The 22616-nt window shown below is 37.9% G+C and overlaps 2 protein-coding genes across 4 annotated transcripts; both read right to left on the bottom strand.

The window, feature by feature from the left end:
- Nucleotides 1–1355: 1355 nt before the first annotated feature.
- LOC135089273 (EF-hand domain-containing protein 1-like) lies at nucleotides 1356–11749 on the bottom strand. Of its 3 annotated transcripts, none has more exons than XM_063984738.1 (14): nucleotides 11614–11749; nucleotides 10031–10219; nucleotides 9276–9385; nucleotides 9018–9108; nucleotides 7255–7383; nucleotides 6703–6855; nucleotides 5853–6019; nucleotides 4967–5154; nucleotides 3984–4089; nucleotides 3736–3835; nucleotides 3490–3582; nucleotides 3266–3373; nucleotides 2979–3099; nucleotides 1356–1671 (listed from the first exon to the last, which is right to left on the bottom strand). In XM_063984738.1, exons 2-14 carry the CDS (start codon nucleotides 10076–10078, stop codon nucleotides 1484–1486), a joined length of 1602 nt encoding a protein of 533 aa, XP_063840808.1. In that variant the 5' UTR covers nucleotides 10079–10219; nucleotides 11614–11749; the 3' UTR covers nucleotides 1356–1483. The 3 variants fall into 3 exon arrangements, with proteins under 3 accessions (XP_063840808.1, XP_063840810.1, XP_063840809.1); XM_063984740.1 differs by having other exon boundaries at nucleotides 3984–4080; XM_063984739.1 differs by having other exon boundaries at nucleotides 10031–10216; nucleotides 11614–11670.
- Nucleotides 11750–12469: 720 nt separating this feature from the next.
- Nucleotides 12470–19881, bottom strand: LOC135089274 (protein CREG1-like). The gene is made up of 7 exons (XM_063984741.1): nucleotides 19694–19881; nucleotides 17915–18004; nucleotides 17313–17433; nucleotides 16691–16845; nucleotides 14811–14930; nucleotides 14618–14699; nucleotides 12470–13992 (listed from the first exon to the last, which is right to left on the bottom strand). Exons 1-7 carry the CDS (start codon nucleotides 19745–19747, stop codon nucleotides 13883–13885), a joined length of 732 nt encoding a protein of 243 aa, XP_063840811.1. The 5' UTR covers nucleotides 19748–19881; the 3' UTR covers nucleotides 12470–13882.
- Between the last annotated feature and the right edge of the window lie 2735 nt (nucleotides 19882–22616).

Genomic DNA, 22616 nt, shown 5'->3' with positions numbered 1-22616 from the left:
AAACTCCTACTCTTAACATTATTCTTACAGTATTTGTTGTATTATCTAATAACTAGACGTCTGGCCAAGGTATGGCTTTGTTAAGGGCTACATTAACTCTGATGCAAAATTTAGAAGTAATTAAAATTTGTAAAATGTAGTTGTCAAAATTTCTTGAATTCAATGTGGACAACATGGATTGTATTACAGTTAAGAGATATGCTATGTTGATCATACTTCTACACAGCATGCAGAATGTATTCACAAATAATTGCCTTTGTATACTACTATCGTAACTCATCCATGTACATCACCATGCTGCAGTTGTTGTAAGAGTTGAAGGAATGTCATTTCTTATTCCTTTTTCTTTTAAGTTTATTTGAAGAGTGACTGACTAGTGATTGCTATCCAAGAGACCTTGTGTAATGAAACTGAAATGCTGTAATATAGGAACACTGTTTGAACATAGCTGTATTACTGGGCTTCTCCTACCTATAGCCTGTAGTTTTATATTTTTAAACCCCTTTCAGAGATACTACACACTCCATGGAGATACTGTTAGGTGCAGCTTAGTTACCTTAGTTCCTGCATGCATCCTTTTATTTTGTGACGACTAATGTTGTAGTGTTAAGACTCCCAGACCAGCCAAGCCTTGCCCGCCGCTTCCTGTCCCACCACCCCACCTCCAGTGCATGATGGAAGCCGTGGTCACCCCCCCTCCCCCCAGCCACAGTTTCTACTCTGCCCACCCCATAACGTAGACTAGTGGAGATGATTTCTTGGGCAGTTTATTTTCATATATTTATTTAGTGGGCCGGCTATGATATAATTTCTCTTCCATCAGTTTTAGCACTACAACTTTGAATGTGTCACTAATATTTTGATACAACTCAAGTGAACTCTACTGTACATAACTCTGAGGGCCTAAGGCTGTGGGCCAGTGTAACAGTGTAACAGTGTAATACAATCATCAGCTGTGGTCATCAGTTTGTTACTTTATCACCTGTGTTGTATTTGGATCATGCTTGTTTTGGACACCTATTGGTTGACTTCTTGTGAAATTAATTTATATTTGTGTTGTTGTGAAAATTTACTCTGAAAGGTTTATGTGAGGTGATCATTATTATATATATTATATATCCCTTTCTGAATTGTTTGCAGATCTTATTTCCTGTTGACTTTAAGCTTAATGTTGCCTTCAGCCAACATATGTTTGTAACACAGCCTATTCAGGTAACCAACACAGTGTATTATAGTGTTTCAGTATGTATTAATGATTGATATATATATTATATATATATTTAAATTATAGTAATACTGTATCAATACCAAGTGCCCATAATAAAGAGAATATCATGATGTAAAAAGAAGCTTCATTTCCCTCACATTTTATTTATTATTATTACATTTTATTATTTATTTGTTTATTTTTACATTGTGTAGCTTCATGGGTGTGTCAGATTCATTATACCTTTGCTTCTGCTGTGCTGTCTGAAAATTTTGCTCAACATTTATTATTCTCTTGTTCCTGATCAGCTGGCTCCTTGTCCTGTGTGTCCTCCTGGAAGTGGTGCAGCAAGGAGGAGAGCAGCTGTGGGGAGACCTGGTCCTCATGCTGGCGTGCATAATTCAGGACATACTTGTCTGCCCCTGTAATGAGGTAGTGTTGCCCCCACAGCTTCAGAGGGGCCCCTGGATAGCCATAAGAAGGTAATGGGTCAGAATTTGTCTAAAGGTATCTCAGTTCAGTATGTATTGCATCTATTACTTGGGATATTTTCATGGATTATTTCAGGTTTTCTTTACCAAAGGTTTTTTGTATCTTTTTATGTCAGACTGAGATTGCTGTGGCAAGCTTTTTCTGTAACAGAAATACAGAACAGGATGATCCTCAGTACCCTAGCTTATTCCTTTCAGTAGCCTTTATAAAAAGTAGAATTTTCCTTTGTGGTAGTGAAAAGAGAAAAAAAATAAGATAATGCATAAAATCTTTTAGCAATTACATTTCATCAAAACTTTACAAGCAGCCCAACATCCAAACTCAAACCATTGAGTTGAAAAATATGTATGTATGTACGGCATGTATGTTCTTGTAGTAAGGGAGATGGTGTGGCACACACTGGCTGCACTGAGAATACTGTCACTGTATTCCCTGTGTTATAAAAGGCAATGCTGGAAGTGGAGAAGCATTGGGATTGGTGATCAAGATCCCTTCCTTTATATCTTTATTCCCACAAGACAAGATGTTATGCCTCTCATTATGGCTGCCTTCCTTCAAGAGAGATCTTGGCATGGTAAGTACCATATTTGCCAGTATATGATGCACCTTTTTCATAAAAATGGCTAAAAAAATCACCCTACGTCTCTTATATGCAAATGTGAGGCCTCCCATAGATTTAATTTTGAAATTTTCTTCACCCATACATCCAAAGATTTACACCAACATATTATAGGCAAAGGTGCTATATAATATTTTTCAACCATAATATGATGTAAGGAAATGTTGAAAATGAAATCGTGGCCCTGTTCAGTGACATGCCAAGTGTGTTGTTGACATCTCGGCAGCTGGGGTGCATTCTTTGCCTCGCCTCCGTGACTAGGCCACTACCTCTGTTTTATTACTGCAATCATGTAGGATATTTTTACTATTGTGATAGCTTGCTTTTTGTTCACTTGTGCTGCTAGCTTGCTTTAAACATTACATGCTTAAATACATAAAAAATATGCCCTGCTGAAATAGGGGTGCATCTTATATGCCCCTGCATCTTATATACCTTCAAATATATCTCCATATTTTGTATATGTTATGAAAAGTTACTGAAAAAGAAATCAGATACAGCTGAGAATTTCTCCTTTCAGAATTTTAACATTCCCACAAAAGAAATTAATTTAGTATTTGATTTTATCCTTTTGCACTTCTTGTGCTTTCTTGAATGTCATTTTAAAATGCACAGGAAAGGAACAAATTACTTATAACATTACTATTATAGATGTCTTACCAATATATATGTCATCTAATGTATAAAAGTCTGGGTCCCAAGACTTCTTGTCCTCCACCACCTCAGGCTTGGGAACCCTCATGCGGGACAAGATCCTTCCACCTAGACCCCCCGGCCGAGGCTGTTGGAGATTGGAATAGAAGCATTAACTGACTTCTTGACTGTGACAAGCACAAAGACTAATATTTTCCATGCCTTTGTTTCCATTTTTATTATATTCTCCATATCAAAGAACAGTTGTTTTGTGTGGTGTTTTTATATGGCATAATGTGATTGCTGGAACATGCCTTCTCAGTGAGCTCCAGTGTTGCATCCACCACATGGTAAGTGAGAATAAAGGTCCGATCTGCTTCAGTGCCTAATGGGGAGTCTAGTTTGGCCAAAAACCTGAGGACCTGTGGGTAATTTATAATGACTATAAGGACACAGCTTGAAGAGAGTTGCCTTACCAAAGGTTAGTACTATCTATACACAGGTACTGTTCACCACCACACTGACTGTGCTACACTACCGTGGCATCTTGAGGGATGAGCAGCCCACGTCTTGGTCTGTGGCGAGGAACAATATCTGACTGTGTCTTGCCACTTGAACCAGACTCATCAGGCTGGAAAAAAATAATGCAATCAAATAGTACACTATAATAATCTGCACTGTACATCATATTTGAAAATTTTGACAGTCGAGGCTAATAAGATACAATGGTGAATATTTCATGCAAAAAGTGTTTATCTGGATGTCTGTCAATATTGTGGTTAACCTTTTTGGTTTCAACATATTTCATATTGGGGATGTTGTCAGCGCCATAGTAGTCTTGTAGGAATCTCTGAGTGAAGGCATCACACCCTGTCACCAACACTCTGTGGGAAGCATACAAATTGTAAAGTCTATTCAGATGTTGAAATGTTGTTCTCAAAATATTTAAGAAAATCATAATAAAAATAATTAAAAAAAATGTCATGCCTCACTCACTGTTTGTCTTCACTATATATTGCAACACCTACTGACCTGCGGCCAAAGATGGTCACACTTGCTGGTGGAATCAAGTGACGAGGCAACAACCACTCCCCCTTCTCACCTTCCTCCCCAATGTTGATAACGCCACCTATGGTACCTCATGTTTCAGCAACATTAAAATGATAAAGAAAGGTTTTCTTTTCGTTAGCAGGAAAAACATTTAGCAAAGAGAAAAATTATATCTAATTTTGATGTAGAGGTATTTTTTTCTTTTATTTAAGAGGTGTAATCTATTTAGGTGACACAAGTGTAAGTAAAAATGACAATAATCAGAAGTAAGTTGAGATATAGGAAACTTGCCTTTACTGACACTGAGGAGACTGTTACTAGATCCAAGAGACACTTATATGTGGCCTGTGTGAGGAGCATAATGTATGCTAGGAAAGCCTGGCAAGTGAAGATGGATGATCTCTGCAGGCCAGAGTGGACAAAGGTGAGGGTGGTATGTAAAGCATTATTGAACAAGACATGGGATTACAGAGGATGAACTAAGGGAGACAATGTGAGTTGAGTATGCTACTCTATGGTACTGTAGGCATGATGAGATGAGTAAAAAATTTCAATGTAACTGGTATAGACTAGAGATATATCTAAGAACCTCACAGATCTAGGCACTGACAGAGAAACACTGGAGGCCATGTAGCTTGATGAGCAGCAAGCCACTAAGTGAACACATAGAGACTTGTACAGAGGCTTTCAAAACCATGATGCAGAATGTACATAACTGGAGAAATATCTTATTATATGGGAAGTAACAGAAAAGAAGAAAAATTGACTGTAATTTCTGTTAGCACCTCTTCTGATTTCTGTATTGCTTATTGTATTACACTGTATTAGTGTTAATCATTATGGGTATGTATTACTTGCTTTAATGCATTCCGAAATTATAGTTGGTGCATCATCAGCAAATCACATGGCAAATGGCAGAAATATACTATTGCATGCTCAAAAAATTCATTTTTCATTCCTTTCACCTTCAGATGAGTCCCGCAGTGGCACCTTCACAGCACGCAGGATGATGGGGCTGAACTTCCTGATCTCAGTGTAGTCAAAGTAGGATGGTTGGCGGAGCTCCACGGTGAGGTCTTGCGGGCGGTATAGCAGCACAGCAGGGCTTGCTCTGGACCGGCCGTCCTCCACCTCCTCCACCATCACATCAAACCTGCAGAGTGAAGAAAAGTACTTACACTTGAGTGCTCTATTTTGAGTGCCTCAACTGTAATATACTTTGAAACACAAAATGATCAGTAAAGTTTGTGTGTGAAAAGTAAATAATTATAGTGTAGAATAATATTAAGAGCAGGTGGCTCATGAGTTCTTTTTTCTTTTTTTTTTTTATGTAGGAGGGACACTGGCCAAGGGTAACAGAAATCCATGAAAAAAAGGCCCACTGAGATGCCAGTCCCTGAATAGGGTCCAAAGTGGTAGTCAAAAATTGAAGGAAGAGTTGCATTCCTTGAAGACTGTTTGCAAATTAAAATGTAAATCAGGGCTAAGTGTATACTGTACTTAAGTCTCTCCATTTTGTATATCTTCAATGCTTATTATTTAATTTATTTTTATTTTTATTCAACAATGTGATTTCTGTTTTCATAGATGAGGACAAATGACAAAATTAATTGTTTGTATTAGTTCAAGAATTCATAAATCAAACACTTCTAAATAAAGATTCATTTATATATATATATATATATATATATATATATATATATATATATATATATATATATATATATATATATATATATATATATATATACACAAAATTGCACACAGGTAAGAGTAACTTTACTACATTAAATGAAAAATAGACAAACATTCCTGGAATTTTGATTGGACATGTTCAGTTAATTTTCTTACTTGAGCAGGACTCCCCTCAGCTGTGGGGGCACCGGGGGTGCTGAGTGTGGCCGCAAGTCTGAGGTTCTGTGTGGTGTCTCGATCCTGGACTGTCGCATGAGAGTGTACGGGTCTGGAGGGATGGTGACGGGGTTGCCCAGCTCTGTCCCCTCACTTAATAGGTATTCCTGATGATACAACAGGTGTTGCAGTAAAAGGAAAATTATTTTCATGTCACTAATACTTTCTTCAAGTTCACATTTACACTGCAGTCAAAGTAAAATTAAAGTAAAGTCAATATCTGTAAAGATATCAGAATTTATTGCAGTTAAGTAATGTTTTCACTAAGCAGTTTGTAATTACTATCAGCTTATTTTAATGAAAATACTGCACAAAAATGAGAATCCCTTATCCAGAATGAAAATCCTAAAACTGTCAAGATCTGAAAATTTTTGAGTGTTGGCTTATATGTCATTATCCATATTTCATTCATATTTTGATGTAAATATGACCCAAAAGTACTGTAACAATATAACTGCATACATCAGTAAATATGACTCAAAAGTACTGTAACAATATAACTGACATACATTATATGATCAAGATGCTCAGTGGTACATATGCTACCACAATAGTCTTCTGGTCCTGAGCCGTAATAATTATTTTAGATGTATGTGATACAGTCTTTAACAATATTTTTAATATGTTATTCTATATTTTCATCTTTCAACAATTATATTAAAGTCTGTTGCCTAAAATCTCTTAATGTGCAGCAACATATGATCTCATTGCAGAGGACATTATACCAATCAATCAATCTATCTTTAGCATTGTAGATGAGGGATTCTTGACCTATACCATTTTTCTGCACCTTGGTAAAGGGGTCACAGTCACAGATAATGTAATGCCGGCCATAGAGGGTCAGTGTCTCCCCCAGGTTGAGGTGTGTCCAGTGCCAGAATCCTCCATCTGGGTGAGGCACTTGCTGGCGGTTCAGCAGGCGACCTTGATCTAGACCAGAATTCTGGGTGTGAAGCAGGAATGCCATGTGACACTGCTTGTTGCTAACATTTGGTAAAGATATACAATTAGTTTGTGTAAATAAGAAAAATGGGCAGAGAAGAGTGGAGGGGACTTGCACATGCCACAGCTTGACTCTCAGAAATGTTAGATAAGAAGATGTATAAGCAAGCAATGACTTTGGGGCAAAAAAATTGCATTGGTACATTTTGGATATTCTTATAAAACTGAGACAAAAACAAGTAAAATGGCCAGTAACAATCACAAGTAGAAAGAAAACCTGTAGCCATCAAAAGCACACAGAAAAGGATCTGCAACCATCACAATTACAAAGAAAAGCACCTGTAACCATCACAATTAATGACATATATACACGTTACAGAGAGAGTATTACGGTACTCACAGGTGTCCGAGGCTCAGTGACGGCTATTGCATCATCCACCAGGTAGTAGTAGATGACCACTGGCCGAACACGACACACTGCCCTCCCTCCCTCAACCTGCTCTGTGAAGTAACCCTTGAATCGTAGCACCTGGAGAAAACGTACCCACTGGATTAGATGCCGATCTGGTTCAGCCTTGTGTTACTGGTTCATATTATCATAAAACAGACAAGTGTAAATGGTGAATGGGTATGTTTGTGCTGATTAACTTCCGGAATTTGTCCTCTATGAAATGAGTGAGGTAGTACGATATAGAGAAGTGGTTCCGAACCTTTTATGTTATTTTGCCATTCATTTTACTATAAGATTCACACAGTTATTTCCACATATTTATATACAGGTACTTGCTGTATAATTGTAACGTGACATATGGACCAATATGGGGTTTGCTTTTGCAGATTACTGGAAGCAAAACAAAAAATATTGCAATGGGTAAGAAGATTCTCCCACAGAAAAATAGGGTGGTGTTGCTTTAAATGGAGGTAAGACATCATGTATTTTGTCTCGTATAAAAGAAAAATATGGTTTTAAGTAAAAGCTGTACAGTGTGTTCAAATCCAAGGCTTCTTGCAACCTTTCAGATTAGAGTCTTCTAGTGATAAAAAGTATACTTCAATATGAATAATTAATGCATTGCTTTTCACATTCTCACTCAAGTCTCTACCATAAATTTATTAACACCATAGAATTTTGTAATTCACCTCAGGTTTGGAATCCTTTCTCTAATTAATGATTATATGAACATTTTCCTGATTCAAGAGTGTCCATTTAACAAACCTAAAGGAAAATCAATTGGATTTTTAGAATTTCATTATGTAAGAAGAAACTAAACTACACTCAGAGACTAGTTTATCTGTCATGGATGTAAATGTGGTGAGCTGTACACAAAGTGATGGTGATAGTGATGGTGGTGGTGATTGTCTAAAACTCTAAGGTCCTCTTCCGGTCCTTTTCCCATCAAGGACTTGATGCATTCCGACTTATTGGAATTTGAGAGGATCACAGGAAAAAAAAGACACTGAATGAATAAGTCAGAAAATCAGTAGTGCACACATTGATCCACTGCTCACGGTAAAACAGTATGTATCTAGAAGCAAAGAACTCATAGGTATACTGTACCGAGTTATTTCCTCACCCCTGCCATGCCTATGAAATGAATTGCAGTATGTGATCTGTCTTTCTGTTCATACAGTCATTGAAATTAACCTGTACTGCTCTCAAACTGAAGGGTGAGTTAAGAATTGCGTGAAGAATTTGATTTTTTTTTTTTTTTAGCCTGGAAACTAGCAGTTGAAAATAAAAGCTCCGTAACACTATCAGACTCCTGAATAAATTGAATAGACAGTAATCAGGTTGTCAGTGACGAGTCAATAGGAAACCTTAAAAGATTAAACAATTTTATAGATGAGGGCGATAGGTGGATACAGGTATGCTGCTGTAGGCATATTTTATGCAGGGGCTGCCACGTGAAGGCCCGATGGCTTCGTACAGCTTCCGTCGATCTACTATACGATCATGTAATGTGAATTTGATCCACATCACGCCTATACACGCAGTGAATGTGTACTGCATTGCAATCTATAGGGATTAACGTAAATTGAGTAAAAAGCGGAGCCACATAAGCAGAGGCGAATATTGGTTTTTCTTTTAACTCATGGCTGTGTGTATGGCACGTCTCCTTGTTCCTGGCGGGGCGAAGGAAAGGGCGGGGTGGGCTTGGTCACCTTCTTGTCCAACACCGCCCATTCTGGCAGAAACTTGGGTGGGGTCGAGGCTCGGCGTGGGCGGGATGCGAACTGGAGTCTTCTCTCTTGTCTGGAAATGAGGTCGGTTTTGATTAAATGAAGATATGGCAAAATCAGAGGCTATTGTGCGATTTCAGGATCTCATTATACTATATTAAAAATATATAACTACGTGACTGGGGAATGAATTATGAGTTCAACATTTCGGGAATGAGAGAAAAGGACAATCTCTCTCACCTCACCAGGTCCTGCTGGTCAGCCTCAGACAGCAAGGGTTGAGGAGGGGCCGCCACGAGGGGCGCTCCCTTCCTCCATTCCAGACTTTGACGGATGGGCCTCTGCCTTTCCTGCCATACCCACACATTTTTATAAACAATATGAAATCAGTCTTATTCATAAGACCATGATCATTAGAAATGATATAAAAAAAACATAATGAGCAAATAAATAAATTATTAAATCAATAAATCAAAGTAACCTCACGTAGTGATTGAAGAGTTTACAATCACGATGTTTACTTCAGTATTTCCTTCACTTCTTATGAGGTTGGGAGTTATACACTCATAACAATAACTTAGCGGTTTGACGTCTGCCAGACATTAGTGATCAATCGCAGCACAATATTGGCTAATGACATGAAAGTCACAAGATGACAGCTGTCTGACTTGACTGACCATAGATCTCGTTTATTCTGAATGTACTATCATGTATATTTTGAGACCATTAACACCTCAACAATATTAGGCTAAAGAAAATAATTCCCACAAAAAGAATATCGAAATAGAGGAGAGCCTCACTATTATTCTCAATAAATAAAACATTAATAGTACACTGATCTTTGAAGTGGTAAGTGTTTGAGTACACACGGTGCATTTATAAAAGTCGTAAGCATCTCATTATTGAAAGGCAGTATAAGAATCCCAGTAGAATACGAAATTTTTCCAGCACGTCGCAGCGCTTTGTTATGTTGACGCATCACGTGTTTTGCTTGCCTCAGGTGTAGAGAAGGTGTAGCCGGGAAGCAGTGGCAGGTCTGACATGGTTGCGCGCGCACTTGGCCACTTGAAACGGATGGTTACTTGAACCTACTACACCGGAGGTGCTTCTTTGTGTCTATGTCCTCGCCGCCAGCTTACAGTGAATGGCAGCAAGGTGAGACGCACGTAGACACAAGCAGTCTACTGTGGTAGAAGGAAAAAGAACTGTGTGAGTTTGATGTAACAAGCAAACAATTGATAGGTACTTCAGTGCTATGTTTATATTGGGTGAATGGAAGCTTTGGCAGAAAGTATGTAACGCTGAATATGGAGCAGGTGTTAGGGTTATCAAAGAAGTTGTGTAGATGTGAGGTGTCTGACATTTGGAAGGCTAAAATGCGGTGAAAGTGATAGGCAGAATTGGGAGTGGGAGGTGGGAGGGGGGATGGTGAATTAAACAATTTACTTATTCGTTCGCATAACTTTTTCTCGTTTTTTTTTTTTCATTTAATTAATTTAACAAGTCATTAACATTATAACGGTGACGTATAGGTTCTGAAATTCCGCCCCGTGAGGTTGCAAACGGAAAACGTCATGACTTGCAGACGCCCCAAACAGTTCTCCTTTTTATAGACTTCGGCCAGTATTGACATTTCACTGTATTACAAATATAGTGTAAGATTGTATGTATGAGTTGTGTTACTGCATATAACTATATGTAGCATAATTTTCTTTTATTTTGGATTTCACCAATAATTTTATAATTTGCTCTCATCCTCACAAAGTTGTGCTGTGCAGGAAGTGCGCTGTTCGTGTATCATGCATGATTATAGGGCCGTCGTAATACAGGGTATCACGTTTGTCATTGAATTCTCATTTAGTTTTCTAAGGAAGGCATTTTGCATCGTTCTTTTGATTTCCTTCACAATACTGAACATTCCTGTTTAGCATCAGTGTGGTATGTGAGGGAATCTCGCGACGGAAGAACGGCGGCACGGACGAGAAAGGAAGGACGCACCACTTCCATTAAGGGGCATGCACTTATACACTTTAGGAAAATTATTTACCGATACGCTTTGGTTGAAAAAAAAAAAAAATGTATGTACTAAGGAAATTGGTGCGCATGTGTGATTGGAACTATATACATACTAATTAAGATTCACAATGGCGCCTTTCCACACTGAATTTTAATCCTTTGCTGCATCTGTAACCTGGTGAAATGCTACCGTAGTTACAATAATATTTACGCCACAGTATTGTTGTCAAAAGACTGTATTACTACTGATAAAATGGGAACTATTATGAATGCGAAAATGTGTTAAATGAAACGTTGGGCAATATTTCTTTCCAGCTGGGCTGCACAAATGAAATCGTCATTCATCTGATTGATAGTGAATAACAAAGAACATTACCAGTATTCATCGTGTACTGTGAAAGGTTGTTAAAAACTGTCTTGAAAGCTGAGTAGGGATACATACATACATACATACATACATACTACTACTACTACTACCATTGCTATTACTGCTGCTACTAGTAGTGAATTTCTTGATTAGTATATCAGGAGCATAACGCAACTAGGGTGTGTAGTGCCTTACCGGCTACAGGAGGAAGGACAGCGTGAGAGAGGTGTGGCGGTGGACAGTCTCTTGTCATTACCGACACCCGGCAGGAAGCGTTGCCATGGTGATGAGAACGCTAGCTCTCTCTCTCTCTCTCTCTCTCTCTCTCTCTCTCTCTCTCTCTCTCTCTCTCTCTCTCTCTGTACATACATATATACCTCAGTTGTTTTTTTTTTTTTTATGTAGGAGGGACATTGGCCAAGGGCAACAAGTCCAATAAAAAAAAAAAAAAACCTATTGAAATGCGAGTCCCATAAAAGGGTCCAAAGTGGTAGTCAAAAATTGAAGGATAAGTGTCTTGAAATCTCCCTCTATGTATATATTTATTTACTCATCAGTATTTTTCACCATTGTGCAATTTTCTAATGCAGTGTACCTGATCTCTGTATCTATTTGCCTCATGTTTAGGGAGAGGCCTGTAAGACCCGACCTCCTTTGTTGTATATATTACTGCAACAATGAAGTCATATCTCTTTACGTATGCTTTCATTCAGTTACCATTTCATTTATTTATCATATTTATTGTTTGCGTATATTATGCTATTTGTGTATAGGGGCATAATAATCTTTTAATTATCCAGAGATCTGTTTTGTACTGTGTCAGTGACAGCAGTGATAAGGTTACAAGGTTACTTCTGGTACTCATACTTTCATAACTATCAACATAATTAAGAATGTGGAGTGTTTTGAACAGAAAATTGGTTTTGCTCCGTGTATGAAGTGGTGGTGAGTTAACTGTAAACGCATCATGTATTGAACTGTTTGTTATTTGCTAGGTCTTGAATGATATTGTACATTATGGGAGGGTTTAACACTAAAATAATAAGAAATATAAGTTATATATATTTATTTGGGGTACAAGAAGGTTGCAAGAAGGAAATGCAACTACAGTACTGAGTCCTTGCTCCAGCAAGCAACAATAAGGCACATTTTCATTGTAGTTATGTAACACAAGCAGAATGCTTTATAAATACTATAAACTTTATTACTTATCTTTGGAAGTCAAATTTTTACTGCTAGCATAGTGTGAAGTATCACAGCCCTTGTCACTAGTCACCTGATACAGCATGAGATTCAAGTGATGACTTGCTCCATCTACTTATATTTTCTAACTCTTCAACATCATATTTTTATTAATATTAATTTCTTTTTGTTGATATATTTTTCTGTTCAACATATTTTCTTAATATTGCTTTCATTTTGTTGGTATATTTTCTAACTATTCAACATCATATTTTTTATTAATATTACTTTCTTTTTGTTGGTCAACTGCTATACCTACATATATAATTATATGCTTATATATTACACCTAGCAACTTTTGACTGCATTGACTAACAAATTGTAGTAATAATTGTACCACAACTGACAAATACTGACTACATTTATTGAAAAAAAAAAGCTGTAATAATTGCACCACTACTAACAAATGCTGACTGCATTCACTAACAAATTGTAGGTACCAGTTGTACTTTCAACAAATGGATACCATCTGATCTACCAGTACCTCTTTATATCTAGCCACAACCTTTGAATGCTGCCAGTTTCTGGAACATTAACTATACAGCTGACTGTGGTTATATCTTAATAAAGACACACCATGAAAAGTCAATTGGTCAGTGTTAGTAACTGCTGTAATAATCCCACCTACAGGCACACGAACACGGTAACACTATACAGCACTGAGGCTCCCATCTGCTGACTGGTCTATGTACATATATACTAGTCTTGTTTTATGATGTGCAGCAAACTATTTCTATCAGAACTCTTATTTGTAAGATACTAGATCACACTGATACAAATAGTTTATCATACAAATATGTAAAGGTTTCATTGAGTATAAACAGTAATTTTCCTATACTGTATAAAAGAAACTAGGAATACTTGAGCCAGTCAGCAGTGAGAGTATTGGCCTAGTGACTGTTGCCATGTTTGGTGTCCTTGGGTTCAATGGCACCGAGGATATAAACAATCAACACATAAACACTCTTCTGTCTTTATATTAAGTAGGAAGCAACACTAATAGAAAAATACAGCATTTGTTCTATAAACTGCACACATAATCACCTACCTCATAATAAAAATATACAATTAAATATTTTTTTCATCAAGTATAAATGTAACAGTTTGATTACTGGAACTCCTGGTGAAGACTTAACTTTTCATGGAACAATTACACAGCCTGGGGCAGTCAAGTAGCTTCAGTGGAGCTTGTGTGTATTTTGTGACACTTTTTGCTGGACACTCACATTTCAGCATTGTAGTAATCCACAACATCCACCTCCTTGGCACCACCAAAGAAGTCCAGGACGTAGATGTGCTCTATCTTCAGCTTTACAAATATCCAGTGATGATCTGCAAGAAAAATAATATTATAGTCTTTAAACAATAGAAAACAATGGAAACTGTGAGCTATAACCATATGTTTAGCAGCTGGATTCCTTTTTAGTTTTTGTTAAGTGTGAATATAAAAAAAGAGTAGAACAATTACAATACATGGACTGGAGCCATGTAACATATGGTAACGTGTGTATCAAGATGAGATACAGACAATCTGTATGTGTATGAGATGATGTGGGTGAAACTGTGAAGGGAATAGATTACTGAATGGTTTAATGGGTTAACTGTGATACACTAAGTCAGTTTAGACATACAGTATGAATGAGTGAAAAGTGTTTGTGAGGAGAGTGTACATGACTGAAGTTGAAGGACGAGATGTCAGAGGTAGGCCACTAGTACAGATGGAAAGGAATATAACCAGTGAGATGACCTTTATATTATGATGTGACATCCATTCCTGGGCATTTCAGTTGACAGAAAAGACCACAGTAGATAAGCTCCTCTGTCTCTGTGTATTATAGTTTTCTTAACTGTCTTTCACTCAAACTTGGACAAATTTTTTCCAAACAGCAGTTATGGCAGTCAGTGGTAAATAGTAAGGGGTTTACTTGGAGAATGGGTTAACAAAGAGCAACCTTACCTGTTGGCCAGGATTCCATTATAGGATGTCTGGAGAAAAGAGCTGCTTTAGCAAATTCAGCTTCACTTGTCCCATTCTTTATCTAAAGAGAGAGAAAAATTTTTTTTGAATAAATAGCTAATGAAAAAAAAATCTAGTATAACAATAATTCTGTTCTTCCTCTGCAAGTATGAAGACAACGCACTGGCCTCACCTCCTCCATAGTGCCCGTGAGGAGGATACGGGCACACCGGGGGTCCTCTGGATCAAGATCATGTTTCTGACAGTAATCAGACTGGGCCTCAGAAATGGACAGTGTGGCACGGTTATCCATCTGCAAAGGTAAAGGATCAGGCAAATGCTGTACAATGCAAAGACCAATTGGTTCACTTAAGGTATTACAACTAAGAGTTTTTAGACCTGCAGTTTTTTTTATAATTTTCTAAGAAAAATAGAAAATTGGGCAAAAACTTGATAAAAAAAACTGCTTTGAGATTAATGGGGCTGCAACTATAAATATGAACAGTCATCTCCTCTGGCCTCATATGATGAAATTTGTAAAGTCAGCACGTTTTCAAATTGCTGGCCATGGAGCTTCTTTATGTATAATGAATACAAATGACTGCTTGTATCTCCTAAATGCATACACTGATGTTACTCTTGGTGAACCTTTACTTTCTCAGGAAACTAACTGAACATGATGTGAACACCAGACTCAATGTGCCTTGTTAAACCAAGTAGCAAAGTGAAAAAGATTGTGAACCAGTGATAAGAAAAGAGGGTATGTGAGATGTAATGTCACAAGACTAAGGGCCGATTTCTCAGTCACTTGATAACGTTTCCAAGCAAGAGCCTTACCAACCTGGTAACAGGCATTACCAACACATTGATCTGATTTCACAGTCATTGTTTTCATGATTTTGGTGATCCCCAAGCTTTTAATGATTATAACAAAATGAATACCTCTGATTTGTTAATGAGTCAATTCATGAAAAAAGAACTGACCACACCAGCACAAAGAGAGAGAGAAAGGCATGGAAAATTTAAATACATCACTGGTGCCTTCAACACGCCATATCCATCCACTGCAAACATGGCTACATTTTGTGAAGTGAATTCCTGGTGCCATCAAAATTCTTCTTAAATCTTATCATATTAATATTATGGCCTACAAAATGTTGTTGTATTGTTAAATAATTTTAATATACAATTTAGGAAATTTGTCTAACATTCACCAAACTGCATATACCAATCAGGCACATAATAAATCATCTATTTCTCTCTTCCTCATCAATACTCTACACATACACTGTTTGATTGAAATATTTCAGGTTTTATGGAAATAGCCATAGCCTACTAATTTTAAGACAGTGATTATTTGTTTCTCAGCAAAAATATGATGCTTTTCTTTTTAAATCATGATCCACCCATTGAAAGGATTAACAATTAAATTAATGAACTGAATTAATCTGAACCTAGTATAACAAAAGCAAGCCTAGCCCTCTGATAGAAATGGTAACATTATTTCAATATTATCTAATATTTCTCTTAGGTGACAAATTCCATACAGCCTATGTGTATATGAGGATTATTACAGTTTTAACCAAGGAGGCATAGTAGATGAAATAAGGATGACAGGCAGTGAAATTTTCATTAGCTGGTGAAAAAATGAATTCCTGCTTCCATTCAGATTCTTCTTAAATTTTATCATATTATTATTATAGCCCACAAAATGTTGTTGTATTGTTAAATAATTTTAATTTGCAATTTAGGAAATAAGACAAGCACAAGAGGATAAGAACTTGTGATATTTGCAAGAAATAAATGTAATGATAAGTTCCATTGGGGAGGCCCAGCAGCTCCCAAGCCAGCGTTACCAAACATTCCAATTTCTGGTAAGGGTCAAAACAAACAATGCCGCGAAAAACGTCTGTGAAATCGGATTTGTTGGTGGTGGTGGACATCACCACTTATTGCTAACGATCACAACAAAGGGGAAGTGACTGTGAAATAGGCCCTAAGAGGCATAAGCCATATTATTAGGCCTCTAAAGGTCTTAAGATATCAGGTGCTATAAAGGTAGCTCCTTCTCACCAGCAAGTCCTTGCCGCTAAGGTCCATGCGTGTGATGTAAGCATAGGGAGTGCCAGAAGACCTATCCACAGTGCCGTCACTGATGCTCATGATGTTCCCAAATGGGTATCCCTTAATAGGATCGGCTGTGGAGATTGTGGCAATGGAAGCCCATTCTGTGAGCAGAATAGAAATGATGGATATAATGTGTTAAAAGGAGGAGCATCTGCAACAGAGAGAGAGAGAGAGAGAGAGAGAGAGAGAGAGAGAGAGAGAGAGAGAGAGAGAGAGAGAGAGAGAGAGAGAGAGAGAGAGAATGTTGTTTCTATATCAATGTGTCAGTCTTCATGAAAACATATATTGCAGTCTCTCTCTCTCTCTCTCTCTCTCTCTCTCTCTCTCTCTCTCTCTCTCTCTCTCTCTCTCTCTCATATTTTAAAATAAAGTAAAAGTAGGTATTGAGAAATGCATTTAATGGGAACATTCAAAATGTACAGTTGATCCCAGTTTACAAGTGTTCACTTTACAAACAGTTTCACTGCAAGTGGCTCATTCACAAAGCAGGTTAATGCTAATGTGTGTGTGTGTGTGTGTGTGTGTGTGTGTGTGTGTGTGTGTGTGTGTTTATGAAACAAGTTCTTACCAGAGATGTGCACCACATATCGAGCCACTTTGGCCACCTGGTCGTGTGGGGGAGGTTCTGGCCACCTGTGTGTCAGCCGGCCACTGGACACGGTCACCACTTTGCTTGAAGACATGTACAGCTGTGGACAAAACAAGCAATGAGTGGGTGTCATTCTTGGAAATTTCATTACATACTGTCAAGCTCCACAATTTCAGCAGCATTCTATCAAGTGTGTTTTCTGAATCACACTTCTTGTTGAGCTTTGTGTATTAGCAAGTGACTGGTTGCAAGGTTCAATTTTCTTTTTTTTTTAAATTTGTAAGCTGAACATGTTTTGTAGTCTTAAAACTTTAATTACGTATTGCTTAGTTTCACAATCTCAGTGACTTTATGAAGTTTGTTTCCTGATCAGTCACATTTTCTATTGGTAATTGTGAGTTGATGAGTGAGTGGATTTGCTCACAAGGGTTGATCATAGTTGATAGTACATTCCCTACCATTTTTTGTTTGTTTACTGTTAGGTATTGTATGTACATTAACAAGTTATTTGGTTTACTCACAAACTTTAATTACTGTGTACATCTTTAATAAGTTAACCCATTTACTTCAATACAACTTACCTGAAATGCTGTACCACCTAGAAGAGTAAGAACAAGAGCTGTGATGAAGCCCATAAAGAAGTATTTGCATTTCTTAGTTGGGTAATCCTCCTGGAAAAGGGAGAAAAATGTGTATTAGTCAAGCATTCATGTAGCAGGGAAACCTGAGTTTGATGCACTGGGGATGTTTCCTCCATTTAAAACAAAGTCGGTATTTTGAGGAAATATATTTGTATTAAGGAATGTTCATATAACAATTGTTATTTTAAACACCAGGGAGTCCAAGGAGCCATAAGAGTTTTAATGTATCAAAGTCATTAAGTATCATGAAAATCTGAGTGGAGAAGGGTGGAAGCATGAACAGGAAAGCCTAGATGAGGGGCACTTCCTCTGAAGGTGACTCACACACAGGGGTGCTTATGTACTTACCTTTATCTTATGTTTGTAACTTATTCTTTGGTAATTCTTACAACTTCATCATTCTTATTATTTTATTTATTTTTATTTTCATCCTTCAGCAGAAATCTATAGCAAAACTTGCATATGAACAGTTAGAGAAGAAAGGAATGTAATTAATCACTTTTTTTTTTTAGAACCATGAAGCTGCCAGTCTCAGAGTGGAGTGGCAGTTGCCACTTGACAATCTCAAATCTAGACCACATAGGACTATTTAGGTTATTAAGTAGTGTTGGATTTAGTTTGGAAATGGCCCTCACCATTACATTTGAGGCAGCACTGAAAGAGGACTTCTGTTAACAGCTGATGTTCAGCTTCTTTGTTCCTTAAAAACTTGCATAACCATACAGACTTGTCTTCTTCCTTGCTTTATACATAAATTTGAGTTATGTGATGGTCTTCAGTAGAAGACTTGAAAAAAAAAAAGTAAAATAAGACTGGGGAAGAAATGCAGATTATCTGAACATGCATTCATCACGGTTCAGTCAGTCACCGAGTGTATTTTGTGATGCTGATGTGATTGTTCATCCTTTAGACTCACACTGCATTGACTGACTTTTAGGGACCTTGACATATGGTGTGACACTAAATATTTAATAGTTTAATAAAAAAAAAAGTGGGGTAACATTATGATATGCTGCAGATAGCTTGCCTGCTCTTGATAAGTTTTTAGCCCTGTTACTGTCATAATGCATCCTAGTCATATCTGCAAGAAAGTTATTGCAATCCTTCCATTGATGTGTATATAAACGCAGTACACGATATGCTTGTCTGTAGTGCGCTCATTTGTGTCCATGATTTGACCTTGTTTTAAATGTCAAATAAAGTTTTCCTAGAGGCAGAGTCAAGACGCAGTTCACCAGCCCGCCTCACCAAAGCATTCAGTTTATTCCTGTCACATCCCTCGGTATCAATAACATGAACGGCCAAGACAACAATCTGACCCCTTCCCCCTCTCAAATAGACCAAACGTAGGCCAGCATAATGAGGGACGTGCGGGGACATTAATAGGTTTGGGCTTGAGGAGGATTAGGATATGGGATATAACGAGAAGGAATGATCAAACTTGCGAAAAGATTTAAGAGTACAAGGCAAAATTGGTCACAAATGGGGTTGTAGGCAAGTCAAATTGCAAATAGGGTAGCAAATGTACGGAAGACTTAGCAATACGTGTCAGGATAAAATACAAACAAAGTAAAACGTAAAGCAGAGACAGTGATCTACCCGGGCTTTATACAACAAATACACACAAAAATAGTCACGTAAGCTTTAACGCTAGTCTGACAATGGTAGTTTCATCATGCAGGTATTACGTAGTACTTTCATGTCTACCCTCCGTCTCACCTGCGTGGCATATTGTCGCCCCAGGAGGCTGTACGGTGCTTCCATCTTTGACATGGTGAGGGAAGGACGTCACCTTCTCACCAGCACTGTCTCTTGCAAGCTTAATGTACTGCACACTAACACTGATGGTAGTGGTGGTGGTGCCGAGAGTTGCCAACAGGGAGATTTGGTTTGGTTTTCTTAGTTGCCTGTGAGGGAAAGTATTGAGTTTAATTGGATATTTTCGTCTGTGCAGGTTTGGCTTTTTGTTTATGTATTAGCTGTTATCGTCTAAGTTATTGGTTAGGTCTGTTAATGCTGGGAGTGCTTATATAAAGCCAGTTTTTTTATGAGGCCTTACAGAACTTGGCTAGTCAGGATAGAATATGTTTTTCTAACGGCTCCCCATGGTATTAGTTTTATTAATAATTCCTAACTTTTTTTTAAGTTTTTCTTTCAGTTTGTTGCATTTTCTTTAATTGCACGACATTATTAGTAATTTTTTCAACATTTCTATTTCTCTTACCATATTGTTTATATTGTCAGTTTGTTATTGTGCAGATAATGATGATGATTCTTACTCTCGAAAGTTTGGGAATAAATGAACGTAGGAGGCACTGCCAAAAAATTGTTCAAAGATGTATTAGGAAAGGGCCTGAACTGTAAAAATAGAGAAAAAAAAAGTGTATTTCGCTGGCGGCTCACTCTTCTGTGAGTTGCCAGGAGAATAACGAAACCTTTGCGGGGTTCGGGGCGTGTGTCGGAGAGGACTTTACCTGCTTAGGTGGCTGGGAACGGCCGCTAGCTAGATCACCCACACATGTACTCATATGTACTCACATGAGGCTGCCTCATACACACAGCATGCTCATGTGCTCGCCTACAGGGCTGCTACATATTCGCGTTCGTAACAATAATTACGTCACTGTTTTTGAGTGAACTAATGTATTATGAGAAAGTCGACATGTTTAGCTAGTAATATACATTTACTAATAAACAGCGGTAGTCATTGAGTGCTTTGGGGTAATTTGTCTAAATTTGCTATATTTGATTTGAAGATTTATTGTTGAAAAAAAAAAAAAAGATGTCATCATGAAATAGAGGGCAGAATCTGCCGGGCTTCCCTTGGACATATAAAGAGAACAAAATATTTACAAGAATGAAAATACACAACAAAAGCTTTCAGTGTTACAGGTAATCACGACCTGTAGGACTGGCCAGTGAAAGACAGAGGGACACACCGCATCACCATCTGGGGGTAAACGTGGGGGTGTTGCTTTTAGCTTTATTCGTTAGTGTAGCGGGGTCTCAAAATCAAGAGACAAAGGTAGGCTGTCGCCCCCTTCTCCCCTCCCATCCCATTTTCTCTCTCTCTCTCTCTCTCTCTCTCTCTCTCTCTCTCTCTCTCTCTCTCTCTCTCTCTCTCTCTTATCAGTAAAAAAAGTCACCAATGAATGCCCGTTAAGAAGCTACTTATACACAAATATTTTTTTTTCTTCACGGTCTCTTGTGTCATCACGTACCCACACAACAATCTTACTACATATCAGACATCAAGGACCACTCGAGGTGTTCTTGCCTCCTATGTGGATTGTTGAGGAGAAAATACGCTGATATACTACAATTGCTTTAGGTATTCATAGTAGAGTGGTCCATGGAGCGACGGTGATTGATGTGTGTATGAGTGTGTGGGGCTTTGTCTGGCCGGTCTGATATAGATAGATAGATAATTGTTTGTGCCTGAGTGATTGTAGCAATGAGTTATTCTTCTGAGGAATTTTAATAGAACGCCGTTGGTACTTTTGCTTAGTTTTATTACCACTGCAAATTGGCATGATAGGAAAGGCATACTAGTAATAATAATGTTAGAGTGAATGAGTCGTACAATTTTACGGCGAAAATCAATAGTCAGAAATCTTTTTTTGCAGTAGTAATAAGTTGGATATTTTTACCTGCAACTTAATTGTTAAAAATGGTGAAATTATGAGTTAAAATGTAGCGAAAAGAAGCTACATATTCTCAGAGTAAAGATTTGTGGCCGGAAAAGATGTACGTATCGGAACAGGGGTTGTATTTATCTCTTTCCCTATCGCTGTTTGAATTAGAAGTGGTGGTGGTGGTGGTGGCGGCGTGCACTGTGGATGGACTCCGTGCAGAGGTAGTATATTTAATATTGTGTGGTTCATGGGTTATGTAGTTAGTGGTGATCTTATAATCCTTCATTTCTCAGGTTTTGTAAGGTGACAAGCATCACATCGAAGGACTTGCGGTTAAATTAGTGGAAAAGAATACGGCACGTGAACAAATTTTTGGCCGTGACTGTACCAATCTGAGTACAACGATCATTTTGAATTATCGTGCATCCGTTCCTTATTGTTGTGTGGCATGGTTTACCACAATATCTACTGCCAGTTGGATGGCTTGTCTTTTGTGTGGCTTTTGCATGGACACAAAAAATCCTTCCTGCAACCTCGCATAGTACTTCTCTCCTTTTGTATCAGCAAGTACTTGATGATAAATGGCGTCTGCTTTGAGTCTCACCGTGGAGACGATAAAGATGTATAAATGGCTTTCCCTCAGCATCTGTCACTGGGCTATTTTTTTTTTTTTTTCTCATTCAGGAAATAGTAGTAGTAGTAGTAGTCCCTCACAGAGAAGATCATTGCTCAGGACGCACATGGTGAAATAGCCCAAAGTGCAGTCACTGAGCAAGGACGAATTATATCTAGAGATAGGCAACAACATCAACGAAACTGTCTCGAAGACCTGATAAACATCCTGCCTGCAACCACAGTGAGAAAAATCCTCACTGCACAGGAAACGGGAGCCTCTAACTGGCTAACGTCACTGCCCATCAGAGCGAAGGGCTTCAGCCTCAACAAACAAGAATTTGTCGACGCCATTGCTCTGAGGTACGGCTGGCCGATGGAAGGACTCCCCAGTA

This window comes from Scylla paramamosain, chromosome 32, assembly GCF_035594125.1.
Source record: "Scylla paramamosain isolate STU-SP2022 chromosome 32, ASM3559412v1, whole genome shotgun sequence".
NCBI lineage: Eukaryota > Metazoa > Arthropoda > Malacostraca > Decapoda > Portunidae > Scylla > Scylla paramamosain.
This window is presented reverse-complemented; position numbering and strand designations above follow the sequence as displayed.

What these genes read in the sequence shown, in the direction of transcription:
- LOC135089273 (XM_063984738.1), bottom strand. Translation starts at nt 10,078, where the DNA reads ATGTCAGACCTGCCACTGCTTCCCGGCTACACCTTCTCTACACCTGAG. An exon ending in CTGAGGGGAGTCCTGCTCAA is followed by an intron (nt 5,155 to 5,852) that starts GTAAGAAAATTA and finishes TTCACTCTGCAG; the next exon opens with GTTTGATGTGATGGTGGAGG. An exon ending in ACTGCGGGACTCATCTGAAG is followed by an intron (nt 4,090 to 4,966) that starts GTGAAAGGAATG and finishes CTGAAACATGAG; the next exon opens with GTACCATAGGTGGCGTTATC.
- LOC135089274 (XM_063984741.1), bottom strand. Translation starts at nt 19,747, where the DNA reads ATGTCAAAGATGGAAGCACCGTACAGCCTCCTGGGGCGACAATATGCC. An exon ending in GGCGACAATATGCCACGCAG is followed by an intron (nt 18,005 to 19,693) that starts GTGAGACGGAGG and finishes TCCCTTTTCCAG; the next exon opens with GAGGATTACCCAACTAAGAA. An exon ending in ATATGTGGTGCACATCTCTG is followed by an intron (nt 16,846 to 17,312) that starts GTAAGAACTTGT and finishes TTCTGCTCACAG; the next exon opens with AATGGGCTTCCATTGCCACA.